Genomic DNA, 27,099 nt, shown 5'->3' on the forward strand with positions numbered 1-27,099 from the left:
GCTGGCTCATCTCCCAATATTCTACAAATCTTCAGCTACATCTGCCCCCAAACATCCTGAAGTTTCTTATGGTCTTTCCAGACAGCTCAAAAAGACAGTTCCATCTGTATTTTCTTAAACATGGGAGGAGGAAAGTCCCTAAGACATCCTTAGAGTCCTCCATCATTCCTAGGAGAGGTTAGTATAATCAAAACAGGGTTCAAATCAAATACTCAAAGATATATTCCTCTCTCAAAGACTATATACTCAAAAGCATCTTTAGTGTTTCTGAACACTTCAAATGATAACATACCAAACCCTGTACCTGATCATGCCCCCTGCCCTTCTCTGCTTCCAAAATAGAAACCCAAAGAGTTGAGGACCCCATAGAGATTCTGGGCATGTTCAACCTTGAAAGTATCAAAGGCCCTCACAGATGCATCGATGACTATTTTCCTCTGGAAACCAGAGGTCAAGTGTACAATGGGAGCTACTGGTCCACAGCTCCTTCCTTTTGTACCTTGACTTGCTGTATCTCTTAAACAATCACCCCGGATAAACACTCACTTAAAAAAAACACTCTGTAAGACTGGAAGCATGAAGAAGATGAGAAAGACCTTTCTCCAAGTGACCTTTTGTAGGCAGCAAAAGTTTAGCTCAAGATATTGCACCACTAGAATACCACACTGGATTCATCCTACTGTTCTTTCTGTGGTAATCACCAAGCTTAGGGGCCACCAAGGGAACAAAAAAAGGACACGACAATTTGTTTCAACAACAGGAAAAGGCACACGTGTAACACACGTGGTGAACGTGTCACGAAGCGCATTCCCCAGCTTCAACGGACGTACCTTAAGGACAATCTTATTATCTGAAGTTGGTGTCCTCCCCACCCACAGTGCGAATTTGCAAGGGTCTCCTTCAACGTGCTCTGTGACACCCAGCTCTGAGGTCTGGATAAAAAAAGACAATTACGTGATTAGGCGGGATATAGAACAGAGAGCGAGGAAGTCATTTTTGGTGACTCGTGGTCAAACTGTGTTGTACCCACAGTTTGTTTACACTGATACACAGTCCTTGGATCTTGCTTCAGTTAAAATGAGGAAATTTTGTTCTTAGGCTACCCAAGATTGGCTTCATCTCTTTCGCTTCCTCTGAGTACTTCTACCTGGAAATCCTGATGCAGGCCAACAGGCCAAGTCAGGAAAACCATAACAGCTGAAAACTCTTCTTATCTGGAAAAGCAAGAGTTGACTGTTTTCAACCTTGTAAACACTAAGAGGAGTCTGTCCTACTTGCGACTGAGCTGCCACCGTGAATCTTCATCATCAAAGCAGCTTCACAGAAGACAAATGGTAGTTCAAAGCTCAGTTGTTTTCCAATGTGCTTATCAACAGCACTAATGTACAGTAGTTCACCAATCATTTTAACAGCGAAGAGACAAACTTTCTGTCTGTAATTACATGCATTTGCAAGGGTGGAGATACAGGTCAACATCTTCATCCTCCCCTCAATAATCAAGTTCATCCCAACGCGTTCTCTCCCTTCCAGCAAGGGAAGTGATTCATAATCTGGCCTCTGAGAGAACCTTAACTTTTAAAAGATAAATTAAGTGAAGATGTATCAGCTTCTAAAACAGACTACAATGGTCTCTAAGGACTGATTAAAGCCAGCTAGTGAAATGGCTAGCCAGGAATGCTGCATTTTTTTCTCTGCAGTTACAATATGATCTAAAATGATGTCAGGCAGGCGGTGGTCCAAAAGACAATCTCAAGCAGGACACAGGCCAAGGAAAATGGTATGAAAGCCATTAGCTTGAACGTGCAAACTCCAGGTGATTATTAAGATGATTTCTACGCTCAGTCGTATTCTATTGTTCCGGGACTTTGATTAATATGAGGATATCATAAAAATGTGTAAGTTGTCCAAATTCTAAATTTCTACCAACAAGTATAAGTGATCTGCCACATCCGGTGAAGAAACCAAATTCTCTTGCACTTTCTATTCTCTGACAGTGATTTTTCCTTCCCCTGCCTGACCCTGCCTAGAAATTTTGTGTTGAGAGCCCTCTGAGGTATTGCTCGTGAAGGGGAGGCGGAGGTCAGGGGACCCGGAGGTTGACACCCACCCAAGACTTTTCTAAGCATTGTCTTGTGGCTTATAGAGGCTTGGGTGGGGCTGCTACCTGTGGAAAAAAGAACCAGGTATGTTTCTCTTGCCAGGAAATACACTGACAAATTAAAGGAGATTTTAAATGCATCACTGTATCTGTCAACAGAGAAGGCAATGGCACCCCACTCCAGTACTCTTGCCTGGAAAATCCCTGGACGGAGGAGCCTGGTAGGCTACAGTCCATGGGGTCGCTAAGAGTCGGACACGACTGAGCAACTTCACTTTCACTTTTCCCTTTCATGCACTGGAGAAGGAAATGGCAACCCACTCCAGTATTCTTGCCTGGAGAATCCTAGGGACGGCGGAGTCTGGTGGACTGCTGTCTATAGGATCTCACAGAGTCGGACACGACTGAAGCGACTTAGCAGTAGCAGTAGCAGTATCTGTCAAGCACCGCAGGGAGGCTGTCTCTGGGTGGAAGTTGGGGGATGGAGGGCATGTGGATCTTTAAAGTGATTTTTGCTTACACAATTTTCTCTAATAATCATATTTTGCTGCTGTAAAGAACCGCTAAGATCAATTATTTTTCTTAAATTTATTTTTAATGAAAAAAATCAAGCTTCATCATTAAGAGCCCACAGTAAGCCACCTGTAAGGCTGCATAAGTAAATTCTAGTGCTGGTGAATGAAACATTAATTATAATGATCTGAGAACTTACTTAACCACAGTCTGATATGCTCAATTTATCTATAAAGCTAGTTAAGGCACCTAGGAGATAAATAATTTAAGTTCACTTATAAAGTGTTCTCTTATCCTGCAGTTAGATCTTTCATAATTTAGAAAAAGCCAAGTTTCCTAAACCTAGGGATGTTCACACTCACAAGCGCCCTCTAGTGGATTCAAGAATGTCAGAATTTCACTGAAGATGAAAACGGGACAATTTCTGATGATTTTCAGATAGTTTAGAACAGTTTGGGAGCTTAAAACTGAAGGCAACCAACGCTAATTTTTCTCTACCCATAAAAAAACGGCAATCGTGTCACCTTTAAACTTACAATTCTGAAGGCCTGTACTTACAAACAATTTGCTTTTATAAAGGTACTTGCTTCTGCCACTGGAATCTTTTACTTCTTTACTAAACACCAAGGACATCTCAAACAGGAAGAGGTGCCGCTCACGGCCCTTTCGGATTAAGGTTTTAGGGTCCCACACTTGGAAGGATTCCTGCAGGATCAGCTCTCCCTGAGACTCAATGTTCTCGTCGAACCCTAGGACGTGAAGAAAAGGCATAGTCAACTGAAAGGAAATACACGATGCAGGAGACCGTGTTATTGCTGCTTAAACGATTCTAAGAGGCCCGTCAATTAAATCCCAGATGAGAGTTTCCCATCCGGGACTCGGGCTCCAGTCCCCCTAGCACTGACAGAGGATAATTCTTCCCAGAATACAGCCTTGCATGTATTCCACCCCCCGTTCAAAACACATGCAGCCTTCTTCTGCAAGTCCTCTCCTTCACCATCTGAGATCTGCTTTAAGCACCCTGTCCCTCAGTGTCCCTCCCAGCTTTGCACACAAAAGCCTGCTCCACCCAGGGTGGCTCACTGACCCCGGCCCACTCCACCCCCCAACTTCCATTCTACCTCCCGACCCTCTGCTTCTTTAGCCCAGAACGTCCTTCCCGGACTGCCCTTGCAGTCCCAGCGTTTCTTCCACGCCCTCATCTGGCCTTCCTTCTGGGAGACATCCCCGGTTCCCTGAGGAGTTCTCTCTCCTTTAGACACAAAACCCTTCTAGTGAGTCAACGGCGCTCTGGGCACGGGCTGGCTCTCGCCGCTGCTGTCTCTTCGTGGCGTGGTGGACGCCGGGCAGGGGCGGCTGGTGATCTCCCGCCCTCTCTAACCAGAAGTCCCTCCGTCTCCGTGGCCGCTCAAGCCAGCCTGCATCTCCCAGCATCCGCTGGGCCGGGGCAGCCACAGCCACGCCCACTCACGCCTGGGCTGCGGGGGGAGACCGCGAGGGTCTGCCCCGAGCGCTGGGCCCCGCCCCCGCTGCCTGCTAGACGGGAGGTGAACCGGGCCTTGGCACACCCTGCACCCCTGGCCACCCAGAACAACACCCGAGGAGTGGAGAGACCGGCCAGCCAGAGCCTGAGTCCCTGGTGACCACATGAGGGCTGCCCACCCGCTCAGGATTTTACATCAGAGAAAGAAAGGCACTCTGGCTTGGCCTCTGAGTCTGGGGGGACGGGGTGTCTGTGCAACAAACAGGAGTGCCTCTGTCCTCACGGGTAAAACTGTTCAGTGCGGCAGACGGTGACGACACAGGCCAGCACAAGCTTTGGGGCAGGAGTACTGCTTAAAATAACTCGAGTAACCTGACAATAGGAGTTTAAGCTATTACACAGAAAGAGCTTTCTTAGAAGCAGTCAGGGAAATTATACTCGTGATGATAATGTTTAATTAAGCATATTTATCTGATTCTCTCTTGACCACGCTGCATCCCTGGCTCGGCTGCACGGGCAGGGAGGAGGTACCTACTTCTTGCAAGGCTCCAACAGTGATGCAGTGGATGGAGAGATGGGGAGGACATGAGCCCTGGAGGGACTGTGCAATCCTGGGGGGTGAGTTGACCTATTCTTCCACCTGTCCATCTACCACAGAGACCGGGTGCTCCTGGAGTGCAGAGTGGAGTGGCCACGGACGGGTTTGTAATGAGGGGGAAGCATGTCACGAGCGCCTCGAGGGAAGCAATGAGACCAATTCTTGGAAAGAGAAGGCCCTGCGCCTCCACTGGTGACTCCTAACTGAGCTCGGAGGGGCAGTGTCGGCAGGGCGGGGGGCCTACCTTCCAGCATGCTGAGGTGCATGGCGTCATTGGCCCGCTTGGGCACGCTGAGCATCACCTCCAGCCCGTCCTTGATCTCCCCCTTCCCCTCCTCGCAGCATGTGAGCAGCTCCTGTGGGAGACCAAGACCACAAGATGCTCTGCTAAGGAGGTCTTCACAGACATCACAGAGTTCGTGAAAATTCACATGTTCGCGGTAAGAACAGATGTGGTCAACTGGGCAGAGATTCTCATAAGGGAACGCAGGATAAACCTGAACTGCCTCTTTAGCCAGTGGATGGAAGGGTTTGTCCTACTCAAGTCAGGATGTTTCTTAAGCTTCAGAGGAAACCAAATGCAGTCATAGTTGAAGATGAATTTAGTGTACCACTGAGCCTCAAAAATGACAAACAATTTAATCAGGGTAGCAAAGCACAGCTACCAAGAGGTTACGCTCGAAGGTCAAGTTGGAGTCGAGCGAGTTCTACTCTGCTGGCCACAGGATCCAGCACGATCCTGAGCTCTATCTGCCTGCAATGCAGGAGACCCAGGTTTGATCGCTGGGTGGGGAAGATCCCCTGGAGAAAGGAACGTCACCCTACTCCACCCTTGCTCTTGCCTGGATAATCCCATGGACAGAGGTCCCTGGCGGGCTCAGCCCATGGGACTGCAGAGTCAGACATAACTGAGCCAATAACACACACATAATGTCCCTCTGCTCTGGGGCTGCCCCGTCTCCAGCAGGAACTGCATGGCTGTGCAGGTGTCTGTAGGGAAACATTTCTCTGCACTGGGATGTTCAGAAAGCTCTAATGACTGCAGGATGCCTCCTCGGGCAAATAACATTTCAGATCTACATAGCAGAATAGTTGTCTTAGATGAGTGACAGCAGGGACCACAGAGTCACATTCTAGTGGGGGCCAAGGTATTTCCTCACCAGTGTATTAATGACTGTTCAGTTTAGTCACTCCGTCGTGTCCGACTCTTTGTGACCCCATGAGCTGCAGCACGCCAGGCCTGCCTGTCCATCACCAACTCCTGGAGTTTACCCAAACTCGTGTCCATCGAGTCGGTGATGCCATCCAGCCATCTCATCCTGTGTCGTCCCCTTCTCCTCCTGCCCCCAATCCTTCCCAGCATCAGGGTCTTTTCCAATGAGTCAACTCTTTGCATCAGGTGGCCAAAGTATTGGAGTTTTAGCTTCAACATCAGTCCTTCCAATGAACACCCAGGATTGATCTCCTTTAGGATGGACTGGTTGGATCTTCTTGCAGTCCAAGGGACTCTCAAGAGTCTTCTCCAACACCACAGTTCAAAAGCATCAATTCTTCGGTGCTCAGCTTTCTTCACCGTCCAACTCTCACATCAGTACATGACCATTGGAAAAACCATAGCCTTGACTAGATGGACCTTTGTTGGCAAAGTAATGTCTCTGCTTTTTAATATGCTATCTAGGTTGGTCATAACTTTCCTTCCAAGGAGTAAGGGTCTTTTAATTTCATGGCTGCAGTCACCATCAGCAGTGATTTTGGAGCCCCAAAAAATAAAGTCTGACACTGTTTCCACTGTTTCCCCATCCATTTCCCATGAAGTGATAGGACCAGATGCCATGATCTTAGTTTTCTGAATGTTGAGCTTTAAGCCAACTTTTTCACTCTCCTCTCTCACTTTCATCAAGAGGCTTTTTAGTTCCTCTTCACTTTCTGCCACTAGGGTGGTGTCATCTGCATATCTGAGGTTATTGATATTTCTCCCAGCAATTTTGATTCCAGCTTGTGTTTCTTCCAGCCCAGCGTTTCTCATGATATACTCTGCATATAAGTTAAATAAGCAGGACGACAATGTACAGCCTTGACGTACTCCTTTTCCTATTTGGAACCAGTCTGTTGTTCCATGTCCAGTTCCAACTGTTGCTTCCTGACCTGCATACAGATTTCTCAAGAGGCAGATCAGGTGGTCTGGTATTCCCATCTCTTTCAGAATTTTTCACAGTTTATTGTGATCCACACAGTCAAAGGCTTTGGCATAGTCAATAAAGCAGAAATAGATGTTTTTCTGGAACTCTCTTGCTTTTTCGATGATGCAGAGGATGTTGGCAATTTGATCTCTGGTTCCTCTGCCTTTTCTAAAACCGGCTTGAACATCTGGAAGTTCACAGTTCACGTACTGCTGAAGCCTGGCTTGGAGAATTTTGAGCATTACTTTACTAGCGTGAGATGAGTGCAATTGTGCGGTAGTTTGAGCATTCTTTGGCATTGCCTTTCTTTGGGATTGGAATGAAAACTGACCTTTTCCAGTCCTGTGGCCACTGCTGAGTTTTCCAAATTTGCTGGCATACTGAGTGCAGCACTTTCACAGCATCATCTTTCAGGATTTGAAATAGCTCAGCTGGAATTCCATCACCTCCACTAGCAACAGCTTTCTGTGTCATGGTGTTCAGCAAGAGGGATGTGGCACTGCAGTTGGCTTTAGCCGCACCCTGGAGGGTCTAGGGCAGTGGTCCCCATCCTTTTTGGCACCAGGGACCGATTTTGTGGAAGACACTTTTTCCATGGACGAGAGTCGGGGGGCAGGGCGAGAAGAATGGTTTCGGAATGATTCAAGCACACTGCATTTATTGTGCACTTTATTCCTGTGATCATTACATCAGCTCCACCTCAGATCATCAGCCAGTAGATCCTGGAGGTTGGGGACCTCTGGTTGAGGGCAAGGCAGCTGCCCAACAGACCCCTGTTCTCATGGCCAGATGTGTGCACCTCTTATTCTGAGCCACTTGGCACTAAGGGCTTGAAAACTGCCATGTGCTGAGGCTGAAAACCCCCCTCTTTGGGGAGCTCAGCATAGCTCATGATTGCTCAGTGGAAGAACCCCTGGGCAGAATCAAGTCAGGTTTATAAATTAAAGCAGCAGCTTAATAGTGAATGACTAGATGTGAGGTCACTGAGGCAGAGATCTTTACTAGAACCACATGTGAAAAACAAAAGCCATCAATCTTGAGGACACTAAGAGGTAAACTGCCTTTGCAGAATTAGTAATCAGAGGGCAACTGTGAATATAAACAACTTAGCCTCCTGACTTCTCTTGCACATTTAGCAACCACATATTTCTGCTATGGTGGTCATAAAATCCCCTAATGGGACTTTGACATTCTGAAAGCGCAGAAGAGCATTCTGATAGGAGAATGACATAATGGGGTCCTGTCACAAAAGAATGTAGCCCCTTTTTACTGCCTCTAGATTTTTTTTTTTTAATTAACAACAACAAAAAAGTCAATAAGCATTTTGGAAATTCAAAACTTCATCTTCTGTATCTCTTTTATATCCAGAAAAATTACAAGATCTCCTATTGTGTTAGGACTGAACTGGGAACATAATCGGGTTCATGAGACATTCTTACTGGGATAAATGGGTGGTGGGTAGTTTCTAATGCTTAGCAACATTCACCAGCTAAGGAAACGGTGGGGTAAACATGAGATGGAAGTTGTGAATTATTTTTCTTGTAGTCAAGAAAATGTTGATTAAATACAATAAATTCTGTAACATCTCTTACTACAAATTCTAAGGTTTTTTTTTTTAACCATTCTATTGTCAAAACTAATTATTATTTGGTTTTTACAAGTGCAATTTTAATTATAATCATTTGTAACCAAAAAACAGCAAGGTCGGTTTGACAGAAATCGTAGCAATGGCACTAAATCACCCAGAATTGTTAATTTCTCTTTCCTTTCTCAATTTTATGTTAGGGACTAGGGTCAGTCAGCAAAGTTCAGGTGCATAATTATGAAATATACTCTTACCTGATACACTGAGAAATCAGTCAGGGCAAAAAAAGGCAATGAATTAAAAAATAAAATTAATTTGCTAGGTGTTATTTCAAAAACTCAGTGTTCTTTATATAAATAAAAGAATGTCAAAATGGTAACGCACAATGTGTAAAATTTTACAGGTTGAAGATGCTTCATACATACTTTTAAAAGGAGCTGATACTTTGTTATTCGCTGAACCGGTTTAATAAGGTAGGAGGAGATGGAATTGGCTAATCCATGCCGCTGCTGTATTTCCTGTATTCAAAAAAGAATACACACACCACTGGGAGGTTAGACAGGAGTAACTAAAAATTTACATTATTTACCCCCATAATGAAATCACACAAACTACTTTTTCTGTAAATATAGAAATCACTATTGCTTCTTCTAATAAACTCAACATAAAAATAACAAGTCTCAATCATCACTTTGAGCCCTGAAGACACAGTGTCTCTCCTGCACTACAAGCCTTCATGTGCAGAGGTCAAGCAGGGAGGCCGACCACTCCCGGGACCGCACCCCATGGCCGTCCCTGTGCCCCGCCCCCGTGGGCCATCACTGTGCCCGCCCCCCTGGGCTGTCGCTGTGCCCGTACTCATGGCCATCACTGTGCCCTCCCAGTGGTCAGACTCTCTGGCTACAGCTCCTGAAGCTCCAGCCACGTGTGCACCCTCGTCACAGACCACCTCCCGGCCCTCTCCTGGAGGCCACCCTCACTGTAAGGAACTCTCTCACCCCCGTCACAGACCACATCCCGGCCCTCATCACAGACCACCTCCTGGCCCTCTCCTGGAGGCCACCCGCACTATAAGGAACTCTCTCTTATTTGCTCTCATTTTTCACAACAACCTACCGTATTTGCAATCTCTTAGCTCTTGGCTTCCTCCTTAGGGCGCAGGGTTTTTAAATGACTTTGATTCCAAACATTATGTGTGCCACACGCTCTCATTGCTTCTTAGGGCTTAAATAATTCTAACTGCACAGGGCCATGGTGGTGGGCTCCACAACGGCCAAGACCCAGGGTCATGTGAAATACTGGAAAGAAAGGGCCACCCTGGGCTGAGAACTGGCTTACTATTCACCCAGCCAGAGACATGTAACTACTGGTCATGAGAATGACAACTAAGAGAGGGCCATCTACAGCCAGGGCTCTACTTCAAAGACAGGAGCTAAAGTTTACTCTAATTTCCCAGACTTTCAGAGAAAAGCAGATGATCACAGGTGGCCATGTACAAACGCGAGCATGGGAACAAGTCTAATAACCTCGTAGACTCACACACCAAATTACATCTAACATTCAAAAGTACCTTATCTTTAATCAAAATGTATTTGGCACATCTGACTATGTTCTGGAAACCCCCCAATCACTTTATGTATCATAAGACTCCATCTTTTTTTGTTCTAAATAACCTCTGGAAAGTCTTTCCAAAAAAAATGAACTGTGTTTACACCCATGAGAATATAATTAATGAACCTCCCAATGGTCTGAGTTGTTACAGTGCCATTTGTAAAATTTTACTGGTAGGCTGCTTTTGGAAATTTATTAATTTCCATCATGAAATTGCAATGGGAAAAATAAGTGATTAAAAAATATTCAAAATTATTTTTGTTTTACAGAGAAAAGATGCTTAGTTTCATTGTTTATACTCCTATATACAACATTACACATAAAAAATTAGTGAGTGTACACAAATTGTAAGTAATGACATATAATATACATGTGCATATTACAATCTGAAATTTTTATAGTATATACAGCTTACAGTACTATAGAAAAATATTTTAAAAACATAAGTATAAGAATACTCCATTTTAAATCTGATAGATAAAAATGATATCATACTAATTAGGTGAAAGTTATGAGTCACCCTACATTTAACATATACCACAAGCAACTTAGAAAATACCACAGCTTTTTTTTTTAATAATCTCTTACTTACATCAAAGTAGGATCCTGCATGCTCTAATATCAGCTGAGTAGAATCAGGCTTATTTTTGCAATACGTGACATACATCTGAAACTTGTCTGCCTATAAACAAAAAGAAAATTAGAGTAGTATTCCGTTCAAATGGCAATAAGTCAAATTACGACAAACTTTTTATGTAGAAAAGAAGCTGGGTGTGTAAATGAAATTCAAGCCTCCAATTTAAGAAACTTTCTAAAGAAAGATATTAAAATAAGAAACATGTCCCACAATAGGACACACATCCAGAAACCTCCCCTGGCCCAGCGAGTCAGGACGGAGCCCCAGCCTCTCTTCCTACAACAGTGCATGCAAACCTGAGTGTCACAGTTAGATGGCAGGGCCTGGTCACCAGGTCACTTGCCTGCCTCCCTCCCTCCTGACTGGACAATCCCCCTTTGACAGGGCTGGGCACTCATGGTTACATAGGAATCCCCAAGGCCATGCAGAGCCCTGGTATATTCACTCAACCTTCTATATCAAGCCAGCACTACTGCCGATGAAAAGCTAGTTCCACAGTAATAACTAGTTGGAGAATGTAATTCTTTGGGGGTAAAGACTGCTTTTCTATCTGCAGACACCAGGAGAAAAGGGTGCCATTTGAGAAGTGGACAATGTTCCTTCTAACGTCCCTTCAAAGCCACCAAACAGTAGTGACAGAACAAGCTGCTGAGGTTTCATTACCCAGGTTACAAAGCAATGTCCCACGTCCTCTGGCAACTGCTCATATTTTTCCAGCTCTTTTAGGAATATGCTGCAGAGAGTAAAAACAGTATTATGTTATTAAGGTGTCCTAAAGCATTTTACGAGTGAGATATGCCAGGAATGAAACCAAGCTTACCATGAATTCAGGCAACATCTGAATTACATCATTTTAATCAAAAGCAGTGAAAACTGTATCGTTTAGATTTTAGTTTAACAAGATGTGCAGCAAGAGCTATGAACTGGGTAAGTTACTGTGACTTTCATACAATTAATTAGTTTAGCCTTCAGGTACTTTCCGGGCTTCCCTTGTGGCTCAGCTGGTAAAGAATCTGCCCGTGATGCAGGATGCCTGGGTTGGGAAGATGCCCTGGAGAAGGGAAAGGCTACCCACACCAGTATTCCAGCCTGGAGAATTCCATGGACTGTATAGTCAATGGGGTCACAAAGAGTCAGACACGACTGAGCGACTTTCACTTTCAGATACTTTCCAGTAGAGACATTACCCCAGCTGTTCGGAGGCTGCATGCTAAGTCACTTCCATTGTGTCTGACTCTTTGCAACCCCCAGGACTGTAGCCCGCCAGGCTCCTCTTTCCATGGAGATTCTCCAGGCAAGAATACTGGAGTGGGTTGCCATGCCCTTCTCCAGGGGATCTTCCTGACCCAGGGATCAAAGCTGCTTCTCTTATGTCTCCTGCATTGGCAGGCGAGTTCTTTACCTCTAGTGCCACCTGGGAAGCCCAATATGTTTAGTAGCAAAGGATACAATTTAGGGGGTACTCAGTCCAGAGAAACCAGTTAGGTCTTTGTGTCTTTGCTGGGGGTGGGGGGGGGCGGGTAGAGAAGCGAGGAAGACCCCACCAGCTCTGGTCCAGCACCATTTTTCTCGGGCGATTTAGGCTGCACAGACTCCACCTAAAGATGCTGCTGCTGCCTTTTCTTTTCTTCCTCCTTTTTTGACCTTATCAATAAAACCACGTGCCTCCTCTGGCCAGTGGCAAGTGCACTTTACTTTGGTCACAGTACACATCTGTTCTGTCCTCAGTTCCTTCCTCCTTCTTATTAGGAAAGGCCAAAAACATCAGCCAGCAGCCCATGAAGGGCAGTCCTTTCTTTGAACCCTAAGAAGCAACTGATGGGGCAGCTGATGATACGGCTCGAGAGCAGCGAGTGTGCCTACAAAACAGCTTCCGGCTTTCTGAATCTCATTTCTATAAAGAGTGAATTCAAATAGAAAGCTGAGTGTCTGTTAAAAACAGTCTTGAGAATGTCTGTCCTTGAGGCGAGACTGGCAGACTTCCTGCAAATTCCCACAGAATCCCTGGAATCTGTGTGTATGCGACTGGAAACTTGCATTTGTCATGGCCCTTCGCACAGTACCTAGACTCCCAGAGTCGCTAACAGGATCCCTAAAGATGAAGCCACTCACTTATTGTGAAACTCGTAGATCTCCTGCATGTTCCCGAAGATGATGAGCTCTTTGTTCACAATGCCCGGGGGGATCTCCTCCACGCCGCTGGTCATTTCCCACAGGTAGGTCTGGCCGGGAGGGAAACAGAGAGGGTTGGACAAAAACCCAGAGCACATCTCCAAGAAACGGCTACTCCTGCCCTCCGTCAACACACACCCAGAGTTAATGTCTAACTAAAAATGTATCTTAAGAATGGAACCTCTTACAAAACAACATGAGAAACTATTACTAAGACAAACCTCAGTTGCTATTAATATTTGAGCATACTGTCTATTCTTTTTGGCTCTAAATGTACTCCCAGCTTCAAATCTGGGGAGTAAGCTGCTCCTCAAAGTACAAGGGAGATTCGTTAAACTACGGAGCATCAGCGGCTGGTCGTAATTGGTAGGCGTGTCTCTCTGAAGCTGCTGTAAAATTCTACAGAGAGAATGTCAGCCAGGCCATCATGTGATAAATGAAACGAGGGGATTAGTGCTGTTATCATCTCTGTAACGAGCGAAAATACGCCTGGAACTTCAGAGAAGTGCAGAAACATGCATGGAGGGCTGTCTGTGCACACATCCAATCTCAAAAATAACAACAAGACAGGTGACCAGTTTAAGAATTAAATAGGTAAGAATAAACAGCCCTGGCCATCTCCCAAGGACCGAGGAGCCTGGCGGGCTACAGTCCATTGGGTCGCAAAGAGTTGGACACGACTGAAGTGACTGAGCATGTACAAGAATAAACAGCAAGACTGTATATACTTTTCATCTAAACAAACAAGCAAAAAAACTTACTTACATCCATACACTCCCGGAGGTCTCTTACGTAAGCCTTTTCAGTTTGAATTAGCTCAGCCATTATGAACCTTAAAGTGGAGGAAGACAAGGGACCAGTTTAATCTACAGCCAGGATACAGGCTTATTTTAACTATTCACTTTTAGGGTTTATGGAATAATAAGGTAATTTTAAAAGCATTAGCCAGTGATGTGTTCTGGAAGATTAAAACAAGAATGGGTAGAAGAATAACAGTGCCCAGTCACCAGGTCAAAGAAAAAAAAACATTTTGGAAAAAATTTTGCTGTGGTACCCAGTGATCAGGGTGTCTCAACTTAGCAGTGTTGATGTTTAGGGCTGGACAATGCTTTGCTGGGGGCTGGCCTGGACACTACAGGACACTGAACAGCACCCCTGGTCTCTGCCCCCAAGATGCCAGTAGCGCTTCCCCCGCCCCACATGTTGACAACCCAAATGTCTCCACATACTGCCCAATGTCCCTCTGGGGGGACAAAGCTAGCCCCAACTGAGAACCACTGGTTTAGAGCCATCTTTGGTCTCTATTAATTCTCAGTAGAGTTCACTAATTGGTAACTTCCAAACTTCAGCACTTGTATCATTAATTTCTCCTCCCCAGTATTACCACTCATGACCTACTGATGACAAGTGGTGGTAGAGCACGTTGTTAACCCCGTGAAACGGGGGCACCAGGTTAAAAACAACAAGACACTGTTTCCGAATCAGCTGATAAGGGGGCCGTGGACCCAGTGGTCTTTTTTGCTGTGAAAAATAAGCACATTCAGAGCAACGAGAAGGATTAATGCCATTTGGTTTCAGAGCACACGGAGAAGCAAGCATGCTTGTCCAAGTGACATTTCCTTCACTTCCTCAGCGAATCCTGACGGGTTCTTCGAGGCTAGCTTACTCTTTTCTGCGGGCAGATTTCCGCTTTTCCTCGTTAAGTTCATGGGCAGCGTCTCGGAGTTTCACCTCTGAGCCGGGGATACTGGCCGGAACGATATCCAGCTGAAGACTTTTGCTCTGTGGAATAAGGGAGGCAGCGCACCTCTGTTAATTAAATCAACAAGCAGGACATGAAGACACGTAATTTATCCCACTGGCACAAAGCAATTTACCGATTTGTTGGAATCTGAAGAAATCCCAAGGGCTTTCTCCAAAGAGGTCCTGTATTTCTCCATCCGCAGAGAGAAGTCTCTGTACCTCTTATCCACGGCAGTGACACATTTTTTTATCTCTGCCGCATGGGCATGCCCCTTTTCACAAAAGCCGTCAGCCAGCTGTATCAATAGCTTCACTCTCTCTTTGGTTTGCTGCAAAAGAACAACAGGAAAAGTATTGTGAAGCAAATGAGTCCAACTGCCGGCAGCCAGAAACAGTGGCAACTGGCCTACGACTCTCTGAGCTCTGGACAGGAAAACAACTGCTGGGGAAAGAAACTTAGACTGAAATCCCAAGTCCACACCAATTCACCTCCCTGTCCCCAGACTGGCTCCCCGGGCTCGGCTCTTTCCTCAACGAACGGCATTTTCACGACCTCGAAGGAAAAGTCTGGGCTCTGTTTGGATAGCTCTTCATCTGGTAGACGCCCAGACTCTGCAGACTGAGCAAGCGGAGATGGGCTCGGGGTGGTGTCTGCGGTCCACGACCCTCCTCTCGCGAAGGCCGTGGGTACTGGGCACAGACACCCTCGCCTCATACTTCTCTAGTCTACGTCCCCAGTTAGACTGAAGGCCTGTTCAGGGCAGCGGCCGTTGGAGATTTTCGTTTTCCTGAGGCCGGTGTGGCCAAGGCGCCTCCCCCACCCCACAGGCACCTAACCAAGCCCCTGAAGAAGCGTCTGTCCACACGCTCATTTCTTCTTAATTTTCAGGAGATACGCAAGAGTCGTCACCACCAGGGAAGCTGTCTTCACAGAGGTATTTTAAACTTGCTCCCCATTCAAAAACTCTCCAAAATAAATTTATTTCATTTTATATACACATTTGGAGAAGGAAGTGGCAACCCACTCCAGTCTTCTGGCCTGGAGAATTCCATTGACAGAGGAGCCTGTCGGGCTACAGTCCATAGGGTCACAAAGAGGTGGACACGACTAAGCGACTAACTTTCACTTTTTCACTTTCCATGTGCACATAGGAAAGATCTTTAAGTGAAGGATAACTTTTCCTTTTTAAAGTTAAGGATAACCAGAAAACAAGCACTCTCCCTCCCTTCTCTCTCTCTGTATATATAACATAGGCTTCGCTGGTGGGTTAGTGGTAAAGAATCTGCCTGCCAATGCAGGAGACGCAACAGATGTAGGTTCAATCCCTGAATCAGGAAGAGCCCCTGGAGAAGAAAACACACTCCAGTATTCTTTCCTGGGAAATCCCATGGACCGAGGAGCCTGGTGGGCTACAGTCCATGGGGTTGCAAAGAGTCAGACATGACCAAGCATACATACACACATATATTATATATATGTATATACGTAAACACATATACAGACATGGCAATAACTCAAATCTGATTTTTCAACAGATTTTCTGTCACATCCATTGCATTTGCTATTTCACTTATTATTATCACTAGACTCATATCCTTCGTTGTTATCACTTCATTTATTATCACTGCTTCAGCTTCCTTCAACATTCCCACTGGCATTTCAAATGACTCCAGTTACTCTTCTGCTATGGAACCTTGCTTTTCTCAGTTAGTCATAAAGATTTTCTGGTGAAAGCCTACCATTCAGGAAGTTGACTTTAAAAATTCCCCAAAGGAAGAAGGTCAGGGTTCAAAACCTGGATAAACTATCTCAGCTTGTACAATAAAAGTTTTGAGCAGAATTAACTAGGCAGCCTGCAGAGCCAGCTGTCAACATCCTTAGACTCTACACGAACCCCCTGGGCCTCCTATGGGCTCTCCCACAGGGTCCAACTTGCCCAATGTCCCTCCAGGCCTGCCGGCCTTCAGTTCTGTGCACCAGGGCCCCTTTGGCCTGGAAAGCTGGTCCCCTGGACAGCTCTGTGGTTCCTTCATGTCTTTGCTCAAATAAAGGCCATTCTTAACTGTCCTCCCTGACTCCCTTAAAATTGCCCCAGGCACCTTCTCCCCAACTGCTCTGCTCTGCCCAGTAGCATCAGCCTCCAAGGAGGTATAACTGACTTGTTAAGATCACTGTCTCTCTACTGGTTAGAATGTACCCACCAGCAGTCAGGGACATTTGCTTGTTATGCTCATTAATATCTCACACGCCTTCTCTGTGTCTGGTACATGGTGGACATTTACCAAATATTTATTGAGATAATAAATTAACATTAGGGCCTTTATGCAAGTGTATATACACCTGTAACTTTAATGGGCGTAGTAGTTCCTTTTAACTGGCATGAATATGTAATATAAAAAAAAAAAACCCACATGAAAAGCAAACTCAAGGGACATTACTGTCTCTGTGGAAAAAAAAAATCACTATTGTGAATTACATAAAAGCTGTTTATTAGAGAAACTGAGCAAAACTGACAACATTCTAAAAGTTTCTGGGGCCTTCATCTTGTGCGGAAATGAACTCATGTAGAGTGAGCTCAAAGGAAAATATCTGTCAAACAAACCTTCTGACTTGTTATTAGCACGATACCTCTCTGGTTAAGACAAGCCTAATTATATACCAAGGAAGTAAGAAGTCAAAGCTTCAGACCTAGAAGCATAAATTCCAAATGGGATTTAAATTAGAAACATTAGTAAATTTTAATATCAGAGAGAATTAACACGACTGATGCAGGATTTTTTAAAAATCAAGTTGCCTACAGGAGGTTTTCCAACCTTCTGAAAAGTGTAGGAAAGGTGTTTTACCTCCATTTAAGCATTCCTTTTCCATGGTCATGAATGACATCAGTGGAGGGCACTGCAAACAGCTTATCCTTGAACATTTCAGGGGTTTGGGCACTGCCTCCTACCTCGCTTCTCACACCACCGCCCCAAAGTGGTCCACATCCTAGGCTTCACTGGGATCACGCACTACTGTAGTACTTACTTGTCAAAAGAAATCTGAGTATAAGTGGACCCACACGATTCAAACCCGTGTTGTCTAAAGGCCAACTGTGTATATTTAAGGGGTTAAGAAAGTGGTTTCATGTTTTAAGTGGTGGGGACATAGAAGTAAAGATAAAAAGAGACAATTTGCCTACATTAAAATGCAAAACAAAAACCACCAAGAAACCAAAGGAAGATTTTCATATATGTCAAAAATACATCACAAAACAGACTAGTTGTCTGTATGTGACACCAATAGGCTGATTCTGATTATGTGAAATCAATGCAGACCAGAAGATTTCCCACAGGCAAAGCCTGGTAGATCTATAAATCTTCCATGTATAAACTTCATTTACACAAAAAATGCTAATCACAGAGTCAAAAGCTTCTTGATGAAATCTGCCATGGCCTATCAAAGATGGCAACCCTCGTCCCCATGACTGTCTTTTGCTCTTACTATTTAACATGTGTGCATATAATTGTACTTATTCATCATGTTACTGCTGGCTTCTCCAGTCAGAACATGCAATCCATGAGCTCAGCACAGAGAGCAGCTCTTGGAACCCAGTAGGGGCTCAAGAAATAATTGTTGAATGAATGAATGGTGTGATCAAACTAAATAGAATGAATCTGCTAATCCATGAACCTTTTATAATACTGTATTTTTATTTTAATTGGTACTTTTTAAATGCATTTATGTTTTGTATTTGAATTATATTTGAATTTGTATACATTCAAAGTGTATTTGAATTCACAGAACTCAAAATTCAAAGGACACAAAAGGACACAAAGTGAAGTCTTCTCACTCCACATACACCTGTTGCCAGTATCAGCTTTGTGTGCATGATGCCGGACATTTTATTACATACTAACAAGTGCTTGTAGTAGACGTGTTGTTTTCTCCCTTTCATTTTTTTGCGTAAATGCATATGATCAGCACTGCTGAGCACCTGGCGCCTCTTCTAACAAGTCTGCTTCTCCTTCCCCAGCAGGACACAGCAGCCTCCTTGCTTGTGTAAAGAGATTTTTATGAAAGCAGATTTTTGTTTTTAAAGTGTACAAACACTATAATTCGAACAACTTCATCTTTAGGCATAATCAAGGAATTGGAGAAAAATAAAGGCAGACCGAATGCTTAAGTCCACAAACTCAAAAGAGCCTTATTCATGGTGTTCTCAGGCGATCAGAAACCCAGAAATGATGCAGATTCAATGGTCTTGTACATTGTCTGGTCAAAGAAGGTATTTGGCACAGGAGACGCTGGCGATCAGCGAGTTATATGGGGAGAAGGTGACAAGATTGTGAAGGTCAGCCTAAGGCAGCGGGTCTCAAATGCCAGCGTGCATAAAAACCACCTGGGGAGCTGGTTAGAGATGCTCTGTGTCAGGTCTCACTCCCGGTGAGACCAGGTCAGTATGTGCGGTGTCTGGTGAGGACCGAAATCTGCTTCTAAGTAAACACCCAGGGCCTGGATGCAGGTGGTACGTGCAAAGCATTTTGAGAAATTACTGCCTTGAGTTGCCAAGGAATCAAGGTGAACCTTAATCAGACGGTGAGGAGAGGCTTTATTTCCATTAACGCCTGAAAACGTTAGATACTAATTATGTAACTACTCTGGATTGGAAGATGTCATGTCAGAGCAAGAAAAAGGTTTCTCTACGTAACAAGAGAAAAATGACTTCTTAGGAAACAGTAAGACAGAGGGGGACAGAAGGTGAGCAAGGGCCTCAATGCAACACAAAAAACTAAATGATGCAGCACCAGAGCAGGAGTTTTCTGATGAAAAAGAAAAGTAGCCAGAAACCAAAGAAAAAATAAAAAGTGAGAGCTGCTCTTTTCAAAATCCATCAGCTCCTCTTAGCAAAATGAATTCAGTATACCCAATAAAAGAAACAGCTCTGTCTATTTGGAAAACAGAAAGGTCAAATTTCACCCATGATTTTAGATGTTTATTTTCTTTTTTTCTACAAAATAGGAGGCAAAAACACGCCCTTATTGCTCATTCTTCCAAAAACCACAAGCCAAGTTTGAGGAAAAGGAAAATTAAGGAACAATGGGAAAGTCCCTTTGTACAGCCTCTACCGGTGGCACAAAGCTGCCATGCTGCTCAGTCCTCGACAGTGCCATTCGCAGCCCCCGTGTGCAGGGCACGTCCCCCCCGAGTCGTGCAGAGCGGCTGTGTGGCTGCACATGTGGCCGGCAGAGCGGAGCATTCACGGGAATCTAAGTTGGGGCAAAGGAGCAAAACTTCAATCTACTTGAGAGGTATCTTAAGCATTTTCTTTGTATCTTTATAACCAAAGGACACTCAAGAAACAAATATAAATCATCAAATGCACACAATAACTGTATTTATTATCCAATTACTAACAAAAAATAACAACTACACAGCCAAAGCTGTGCTGGAGCTAGAGGAAGGGAAGGAAAAGACGTGATGCTTACCTGCAGAGGCAGCAAAGGCCAGCTCCCCTCAACTGAGCAGGCGGGGGCCCCCTCGGGGCACCTGTGGCCCCTCTGGGTGTAACCCCTCACCGAACACCAAGGCTCCCCGCCGAGCCCCACTGGACTGTGGGTTCCCACAGCCCAGCATCTAGAGGCTGAACGAAAAAATGAATTTACAGCCTGCGGTGGGGGCAGGCGCCAGGGGAGCAGTGCCCAGGGAAGATTACCAGGAAGAGTCAGAAATTGCTACAGAAAGCATGAAAAAGTACAAATCGACATGATACAAAGTAGCTATTGTCATCCTAAATGATTTAAAAATTCCCCATTGATATGTTCTCAAAGCCAAGTTAAGGGCCACTAGAGAAAATCAATCTTCTTACCTTATAGGAAAACTACTCTTTAACCAAAATTGTTACCCAACTTGACCACTGATTTTCTACTCTTAAATTTGAACTTATTTCCGACTTTTTCTAAAACCTTAAAATCATCAAAAACAGAGGTGCTTCTGAAAACAGTACAGAGAATGCATATTCAAAACTCTGAAAAACAAAAATACCACCAGTTGAGAAGATAAGCCTAAAAACCTCAAAAATGTTTTTGAGGTTAAAAAAAGGAATTAGCCCTGCAAATATGTATTGAGAAAATATTCATGCCAATGTGTAAATTCTTACGTATTTGCTTAAAAATTCATAGTCATATGCGCTGTGTATGCCATAGAGATGTAATTAATTCTGCAGGAAAGTGAAAATGCCTCCAGTAGTGTAAACCTATGAATAGCAACTGACGTAAACTGTGCCAACCATCAAACCCAAACAGCTTCAGGACTGGACAGCCAGGCATGATGCTCCTGTGTCCAGGCGTGATGCTACTGTAACAGTTTTCACTGCTCAAGACAAGGAAAGGAAACACCCACGGGATCCACCTAAGTCAAGCTGGGAACACCAGCGTCCCATAAAAATAGCAAGTACTTGGAAAATACCTTGGAAAATAAAACAGAATGAAAATAAGAGAAGAATAACAAAAAGGACCAAGAAACAAGAAAAAATAAAGGAGGTGTGGGGCTTTCCAGAAATCAGAGGAACAAGAGGAAACAGAAATGAAGGTATGGGTGGGGACAATGTGAAAAGGGCTCAGAATTATCCCTAAATTAAGGTCTAACAGCCCCTCTGGCTCACCCCATTCCTCCATTTTATAAGGTACGTCTTCAACGATATTTTAAAGAAAGATCTTATTTATACAAAATAGGATTCCCTGGTGGCTCAGATGGTAAAGAATTCACCTGCGATGCAGGAGACCTGGGTTCGATCCCTGGGTCGGGAAGATCCCCTGGAGAAGGAAATGGCTATCCATTCCAGAATTCTTACCTGGAGAATCCCATGGACAGAGGAGCCTGGCGGGCTACAGTCTGTGGGGTTGCAGAGTCGGACATGACTGAGCGTGCACACACACGTGGTTCGAGGTTATCTGGGGAACACCCGGCAGCCACTTGGGCCTGGGGCCACCGTGCACTCACCTTGGCAGTGATCTGGAACTCCTCATGCTCCTTCAGCAGCTCCTGGGTGTGCTGGATGCTCGAGCCCGTGGAGGTGTGGGTGGAGAGGTAGAACTCCCCGCTGTCGTGGATCCACTCCAGAGCCTAGACGCCGGAGGAGTGGGAGAGAGTTCAGGGCTCAGCGGCAGTGAAGCAAGGCCTGGGTCCCCAGCGTCTCATGTAAACATCCGCAGGCCCGGGCTGGCCCGCAGCTAGAAACGCTCCCTCAGAGAGAGACGAGCGTCTCAAGTGCGTATCTTCCTTCCAGAAGGAGAAGAAAAAGTTGACATTCTAGAAAAATGGGATCGTGTCACTTGGGCATCCACAAGGCCTAACAAGTTCAAGTTTCTTACGACCTTGGACCTAAAGAACGGTGAGAGCGCAGTGAACATCCTTCCTCAAGAGTATTGAGAGCGCGTGGGTGAGGTCGGAGACCCCGGTGAGTTGCTGAACACTGACATTCATGTCATGGGACTTGAGAACCTTCCTGGGGAGTTCTAATTAATAAAAAAAGAAAAAGAAAGAAAGAAAAGAAAGCAGGCGCAAAGGCCCAACGTTCAAAGGTGCAACTTGAGGCCTTGCTTCCTGTTCCTGCCTTCAGTGGGTCCTCGTGCTGCACCCATTTGCCTTCTGGGGGCTCCCACAGAGGAGCCTCCTCATTACGTGTAAGATGCTCTGGGCGAGGCTTAACCTCCTGGATGGAGGAGAGAGATGACCCCGCCTTGGGGAGAGGGGGGCTGGCCAGGCTCAGGCTGCAACAGAAGGATACATTCTAACTCCTACTCACTTGTTCGTGTTTTTAGACGGAAGCAGTTTTTCCCCTTCTATGGGTATATATCGCAAATGAAATCAAACTTGCTAAACATATGCATCTAAAAATGGAACACGATAGAAAAGACATATAAAAGCAAAAATGCTTTCAAATCTGCCCTCATAATCTCTGGGTCCAGTGTGATTTGCTGGTCTAGGAACAGAAACATCACTGTCTCTATTAACACTTTTATTTATTTTTTTTTCAAGCTGGATTTTTTTATTTTAAATTAGTTTATTTATCTATTTTTTAACTTTACAATATTGTATTTGTTTTGCCATACATTGACATGAAACACTTTTATTTTTTAAAAGAAAAAAGTGAAAAGAAAGCTACAACCCAGAAGACCTTCCATGCAGCATCCTGGCTGAGAATTTACTTTTGTTTTGCTGGAGTATGGTTATTCCACCTAGAAAGCAATGCTGACACTGAATCAAGGCAGAAAGTCATGGAGGTCAGTTCCCTCAAAGGTTCCCAATGGCTGTGCTCACAGAGGGAGTGGTGCCTGAGTGGCTAACACGCAGGCAGGTGCTGAGCGGGGTGCTCATGATGGGAGAGCTGGAGCCTTGTCCTTGTGACCTGGAGGGACTCCTGGGCTGAGAAGAGCTGGGCTGGGGGGAAGGGCTCTGGGCAGGGGGAGGCTGGAGGGTCCTTGGGGGTCACAGGGCCTGGGTCTTTGGTCTCAAAGTGCACGGGGCTGCCGCATGGAAAAGGGATTGGCGAGAAAGCAGAAGTGTAGACGGAACACAGCTGGGCTGGTTCCCGAGCTGGCTCAGAGGCAGGGAGGGGAGGGCAGAGGGCCCCGATGAACGGGTGGGGATGGGAAGATGAGGGGAAGGCAGGAATCAGGGAAGACACGGGGGGACACGGCACGCGGGGAGCCTCGGGTCCACTTCAGCTTTGGTTAAGGCTACAGTGGAGACAGGCCAGGAGGGAGGTGGGGTCTCTAAATCTGGACACCAGAAATGGGAGGTCAGGGCTGGGAGATACCAACAGTGCGCGATAAGGAGAGAGGAAAGAGAAACAAGAACAAGCCCTGAACTGAACGCCAACTTGCAGGGGTGGAGATAAGGGAAGGAGGAGCAGTGTGGAGCCCCGAGGGGCGCGGAGCAGAGCGGGGGGTCAGGCCACAGGCCCACCCGGAACCCCAGGGTGCCGTCCTGAACCCTCGAGCCGGCCAGGGGCCACCAAGACCAGCGTGTCCTACACGCTCCGTATTTCCTGCGAGTCTGCTGTTACTGGATAGAACAGAGCCCAGCTCGACAGGGCCGCAGGGCTGACAGTCATCCTCTGTCACGGCAAAAACTGAATGATCTTAAATTTTCAGCAAATGAGCTGATTTTAGGAAACAGCAGCAGTGCATTCCATTATTTCTCTTTGTCAAGGGAATTATTTACAACACTGTTCTCTGTCTCTGAATGACTCCTTGTCTTCAACAGAGAGATAAGAAAGACGTGTGAGAGAAGATGATAAAACCGTCTCTAATTAGAAATCAAATCAGGTCCCTATAAATCTGAAATATGGTTGGATTCTCTTTTTAAAGATTTTAAGAAAGTGGACTTTAAACACTAAAAAATACTACTGCTTGCTGTCCTTGCTCGGCATATGATCACTGCATCTTGGAGAGTCAGTCAAGATGAGGGAAAGGCCAGGTCAGGGCGCCAGATCCGGGGACCCTGAATCCTGCTCCTGCCCTAGGATGCCAAGCAGTCCTGGGCAGCAGGCCCCACAGTGAGAGACTGGCATTCACCAGATTAAACAGAGTCTGTTCCCCAAGAGGGAAACCTGTGCGGAGAAAAACAATCCTTCCGTGATCAGACGCCCACTCTGGGTCAGGCCCGCGTCAGGTTTCCAGGCGGATGGAGCAGACAGTGCAGGTCCGGCACGGTCCCTGGGGCCCAGCAGCCCTGAGGTGGCCCCGGGGACTGAGACGGCTCACGGGGTTCTGAGAAAAGCCTCCTCCTCCCCGCCCCCTGACCGTCCAGACTCTGCACTAACAGTTCACGGATTCTTATGCGACTATTAAGGCCAAAGAGAAGTGACGGGAATCTTCCCATTCGAGTTACAATCAGGCAGACTTTCCCTAAAATGACCTCCACGAATGACCATTGGGGCTGAAGGCCTTGATCCCAAAATGACTTCTGAGGGGGGGACACGGCAAACGCACCCTCTCGATGTCTCTGCCTTAACCAAAGGCACGGCAGAGTTTTTGGACTCTACTGAATTCTGAGAAATGCTGCCACAGTTCTTAACTTTAGCTCCATTTATCTGAAGAGCAAACTTTGTATCTTGAAAATGTAAACACAGCAACGTAAAAAGCTGCCCCCTGTATTATTTTCCAGTGACTTAAATCATCATGATGGTGACTGCTGGGCAGGGCTGAATGGCACGCTCATTGAGGCCAAAATCACCGAGGGACACATGTGCACGAGGCCGTGGGGTTTCCCTGCCACGAACTTAAGTAAAGGGCGAGGCAGAGTGGTGTCTGGTCTGCCACTCGCTGCGGGGCCAGCAGCTGCCCGCCCATCTGATGACGGCAGCTTGAGCGCGGGAAGGAGGGGCCAGAGGCCGTGGGGTGACTGACCTGCTTGGCGCTTCGCTCGAAGACCACGTACTGCTGGCACTGATCCAGCCGCCGCTTTCTCATGGTCCAGTAGTGCAATACCCTGTTCTCCCGCTGGAAGAGCTCGTTCAAGATATCTGAGAGAGCAATGAGAAAGCCGCACGGCGGCACCCGCAATCAATTAACACCCAGGAAATGACAGTCATTTTTATTTAGAGATTTTTAAATGCAAATGCCACTGCAGATCATCAGATACTGAGCCACACTGCCTGCCTGCCCAGTCTTCTTCACACGCCTGTCCAGGCCGCTCCAGCTCACTCTTAAGACTGAGGTCACTGGACACTGAGTTGGCCTCTAATCCCTCAGGTCGGCGGGGACGGTGGGGTAGCGACTGCGCCCCTTGCTGGGGAAATCTGAGGATGCCTGGGGAAACACTGGTATTAGGTACCCTGTGCTGGACCATGAGAACGTTCCCGTAGAAGGAACTTCAGCAGGCATCAAAAGCAGCCATCAAAATGGTGGCACAGTAGAAGAAAATGATGGGTGCTAAAACCAAAACCAAACTCTTAGGAGAGAAAAGGACGTGAAGTTGAGAAGCACGAAGCTAGAAAGGAAAACGTACGACAACAACCTGATTACATGAGAATAAAATTGTCATGATCAAATACAACTGTGTGTATGTAAAAATATTACACAGATTAAGAGCCCAGAAAAACCACTGGGAACATATGAGACACAGATCTAATTTACTGACTAGTGAATGGGAAAAATATGAAAAGCCTGTTGGCAAAACGAGCAAAGCATACCAACAGGAAGGTTGTGATTTTATGAAATGATTGTGGCCAACTAAAAATATGGACACACATTTCGTCTCACTCAAGCAATGGGATCAGTTGTTGCCATTTTCCTGGCGAGGACCACGCTGCCCAGGGCTGGAGGGACAGAGGAAACCTGCGTATGTGTATTTCTGAGGGCGGGAAATGGAGTGCAGACCCTGCAGATGGTAACGGGTGACAGGTAATGACACCGATGTGTACACGCCCTTGCACCAGGAATTTATCTTTCAGATACGGTGTTGACACAAGCTCTCAACACGACCTGTACAAAGATGCACACACACCGAGGTGCTGTTTGCAAAAACTGGCAGCAATGTAAGAGGCCATCAATTAGGAGTCAGGTTAAATCAATTACAGAATCAGTACAGTGCTGGACATGAAAAACAACAGAGCCAATTTCTAAATTATGATACAGAGTAAGATTATTACTAAGTGAAAGAAGAAAATTGCAGGGGAATATAGTCCCATTGTGATTTAAAAACAAACAAACAAACAAAAAACCACAAAAACTAAAAACCCAGATGGGTGAGTTGAAGCTAAACATGTTTATATCTCTCTTCATGTGTCCATTTACACACACGGAAGGGATGCACAAAGGTCCTCACAGAGGTTACCAGTGGAAAAGGAACTAGGTAATTTATATACGTCTGTACACTTTAAAAATCCTTTACAGTGAGTCTGTTTTTACTAGGGAAGTTTACAAAGTAAACAGATTTAAAAAAAAAAACAACGTTTTTAGAAAAAGATTCCCCAACTGGAATTGCAAATCAAGTAAGTGGTACCTGGAATATAACTTTATTGGAAAATTTGGAAAACAACTTTTCCACAAACATTTACCGAGTTCCTCACAGCTCAGTGCTGTGAGAAGCAGGACCCTGTGAGCCTCATGGACCCGCAGCTCGGTGGCTGGTCCTGTTACAGTCTCTTCACTTGAAAAAGTGAACTAGTTTAGTGAAATTAATTAGGACTGAATTTGAAGCCTGTCAAAAAACTAACCTACCACTTAAAGTGAAATGGCTCTAAGTCTTTTCTAGTCTATTATTTCTATAGCCTCTGCCTGAGGCGGTGCTGAGGCTTGGGTGAGGATGGAAGCTGACAGAATAAAGCTTGAGTATCAATAGTTTTAAACAACTCTCATCATTTCCTGAGGACCATTTCCACGTCATTCCAATTAAACTTGTAAAAACAATTATGATTAAGTTGAAAGTGATATATCACTTGAACGCATTTTTATTGCAAAATAGTAAACTGGAATTCTATGGCTTAAAAATT

General features: G+C 45.4%; 1 protein-coding gene across 1 annotated transcript in view; it reads right to left on the reverse strand.

The window, feature by feature from the left end:
• TRIO (trio Rho guanine nucleotide exchange factor) overlaps positions 1 to 27,099 on the reverse strand; it is a 349,468-nt gene that overhangs the window by 100,889 nt on the left and 221,480 nt on the right. The window contains exons 20-31 of the mRNA XM_081520842.1: positions 25,013 to 25,128; positions 21,600 to 21,722; positions 14,755 to 14,949; positions 14,544 to 14,659; positions 13,643 to 13,709; positions 12,818 to 12,927; positions 11,369 to 11,438; positions 10,661 to 10,750; positions 8,883 to 8,975; positions 4,937 to 5,048; positions 3,170 to 3,360; positions 831 to 932 (exon numbers count right to left, since the gene is read on the reverse strand). Of these exons, the coding sequence (XP_081376968.1) occupies positions 831 to 932; positions 3,170 to 3,360; positions 4,937 to 5,048; positions 8,883 to 8,975; positions 10,661 to 10,750; positions 11,369 to 11,438; positions 12,818 to 12,927; positions 13,643 to 13,709; positions 14,544 to 14,659; positions 14,755 to 14,949; positions 21,600 to 21,722; positions 25,013 to 25,128 (1,385 nt within the window). The remainder of the gene's footprint in view (positions 1 to 830; positions 933 to 3,169; positions 3,361 to 4,936; positions 5,049 to 8,882; positions 8,976 to 10,660; positions 10,751 to 11,368; positions 11,439 to 12,817; positions 12,928 to 13,642; positions 13,710 to 14,543; positions 14,660 to 14,754; positions 14,950 to 21,599; positions 21,723 to 25,012; positions 25,129 to 27,099) is intronic.

The sequence above is a fragment of the Giraffa tippelskirchi genome, chromosome 8 (genome assembly GCF_054371585.1).
Source record: "Giraffa tippelskirchi isolate mGirTip1 chromosome 8, T2T-mGirTip1v1.2.pri, whole genome shotgun sequence".
NCBI lineage: Eukaryota > Metazoa > Chordata > Mammalia > Artiodactyla > Giraffidae > Giraffa > Giraffa tippelskirchi.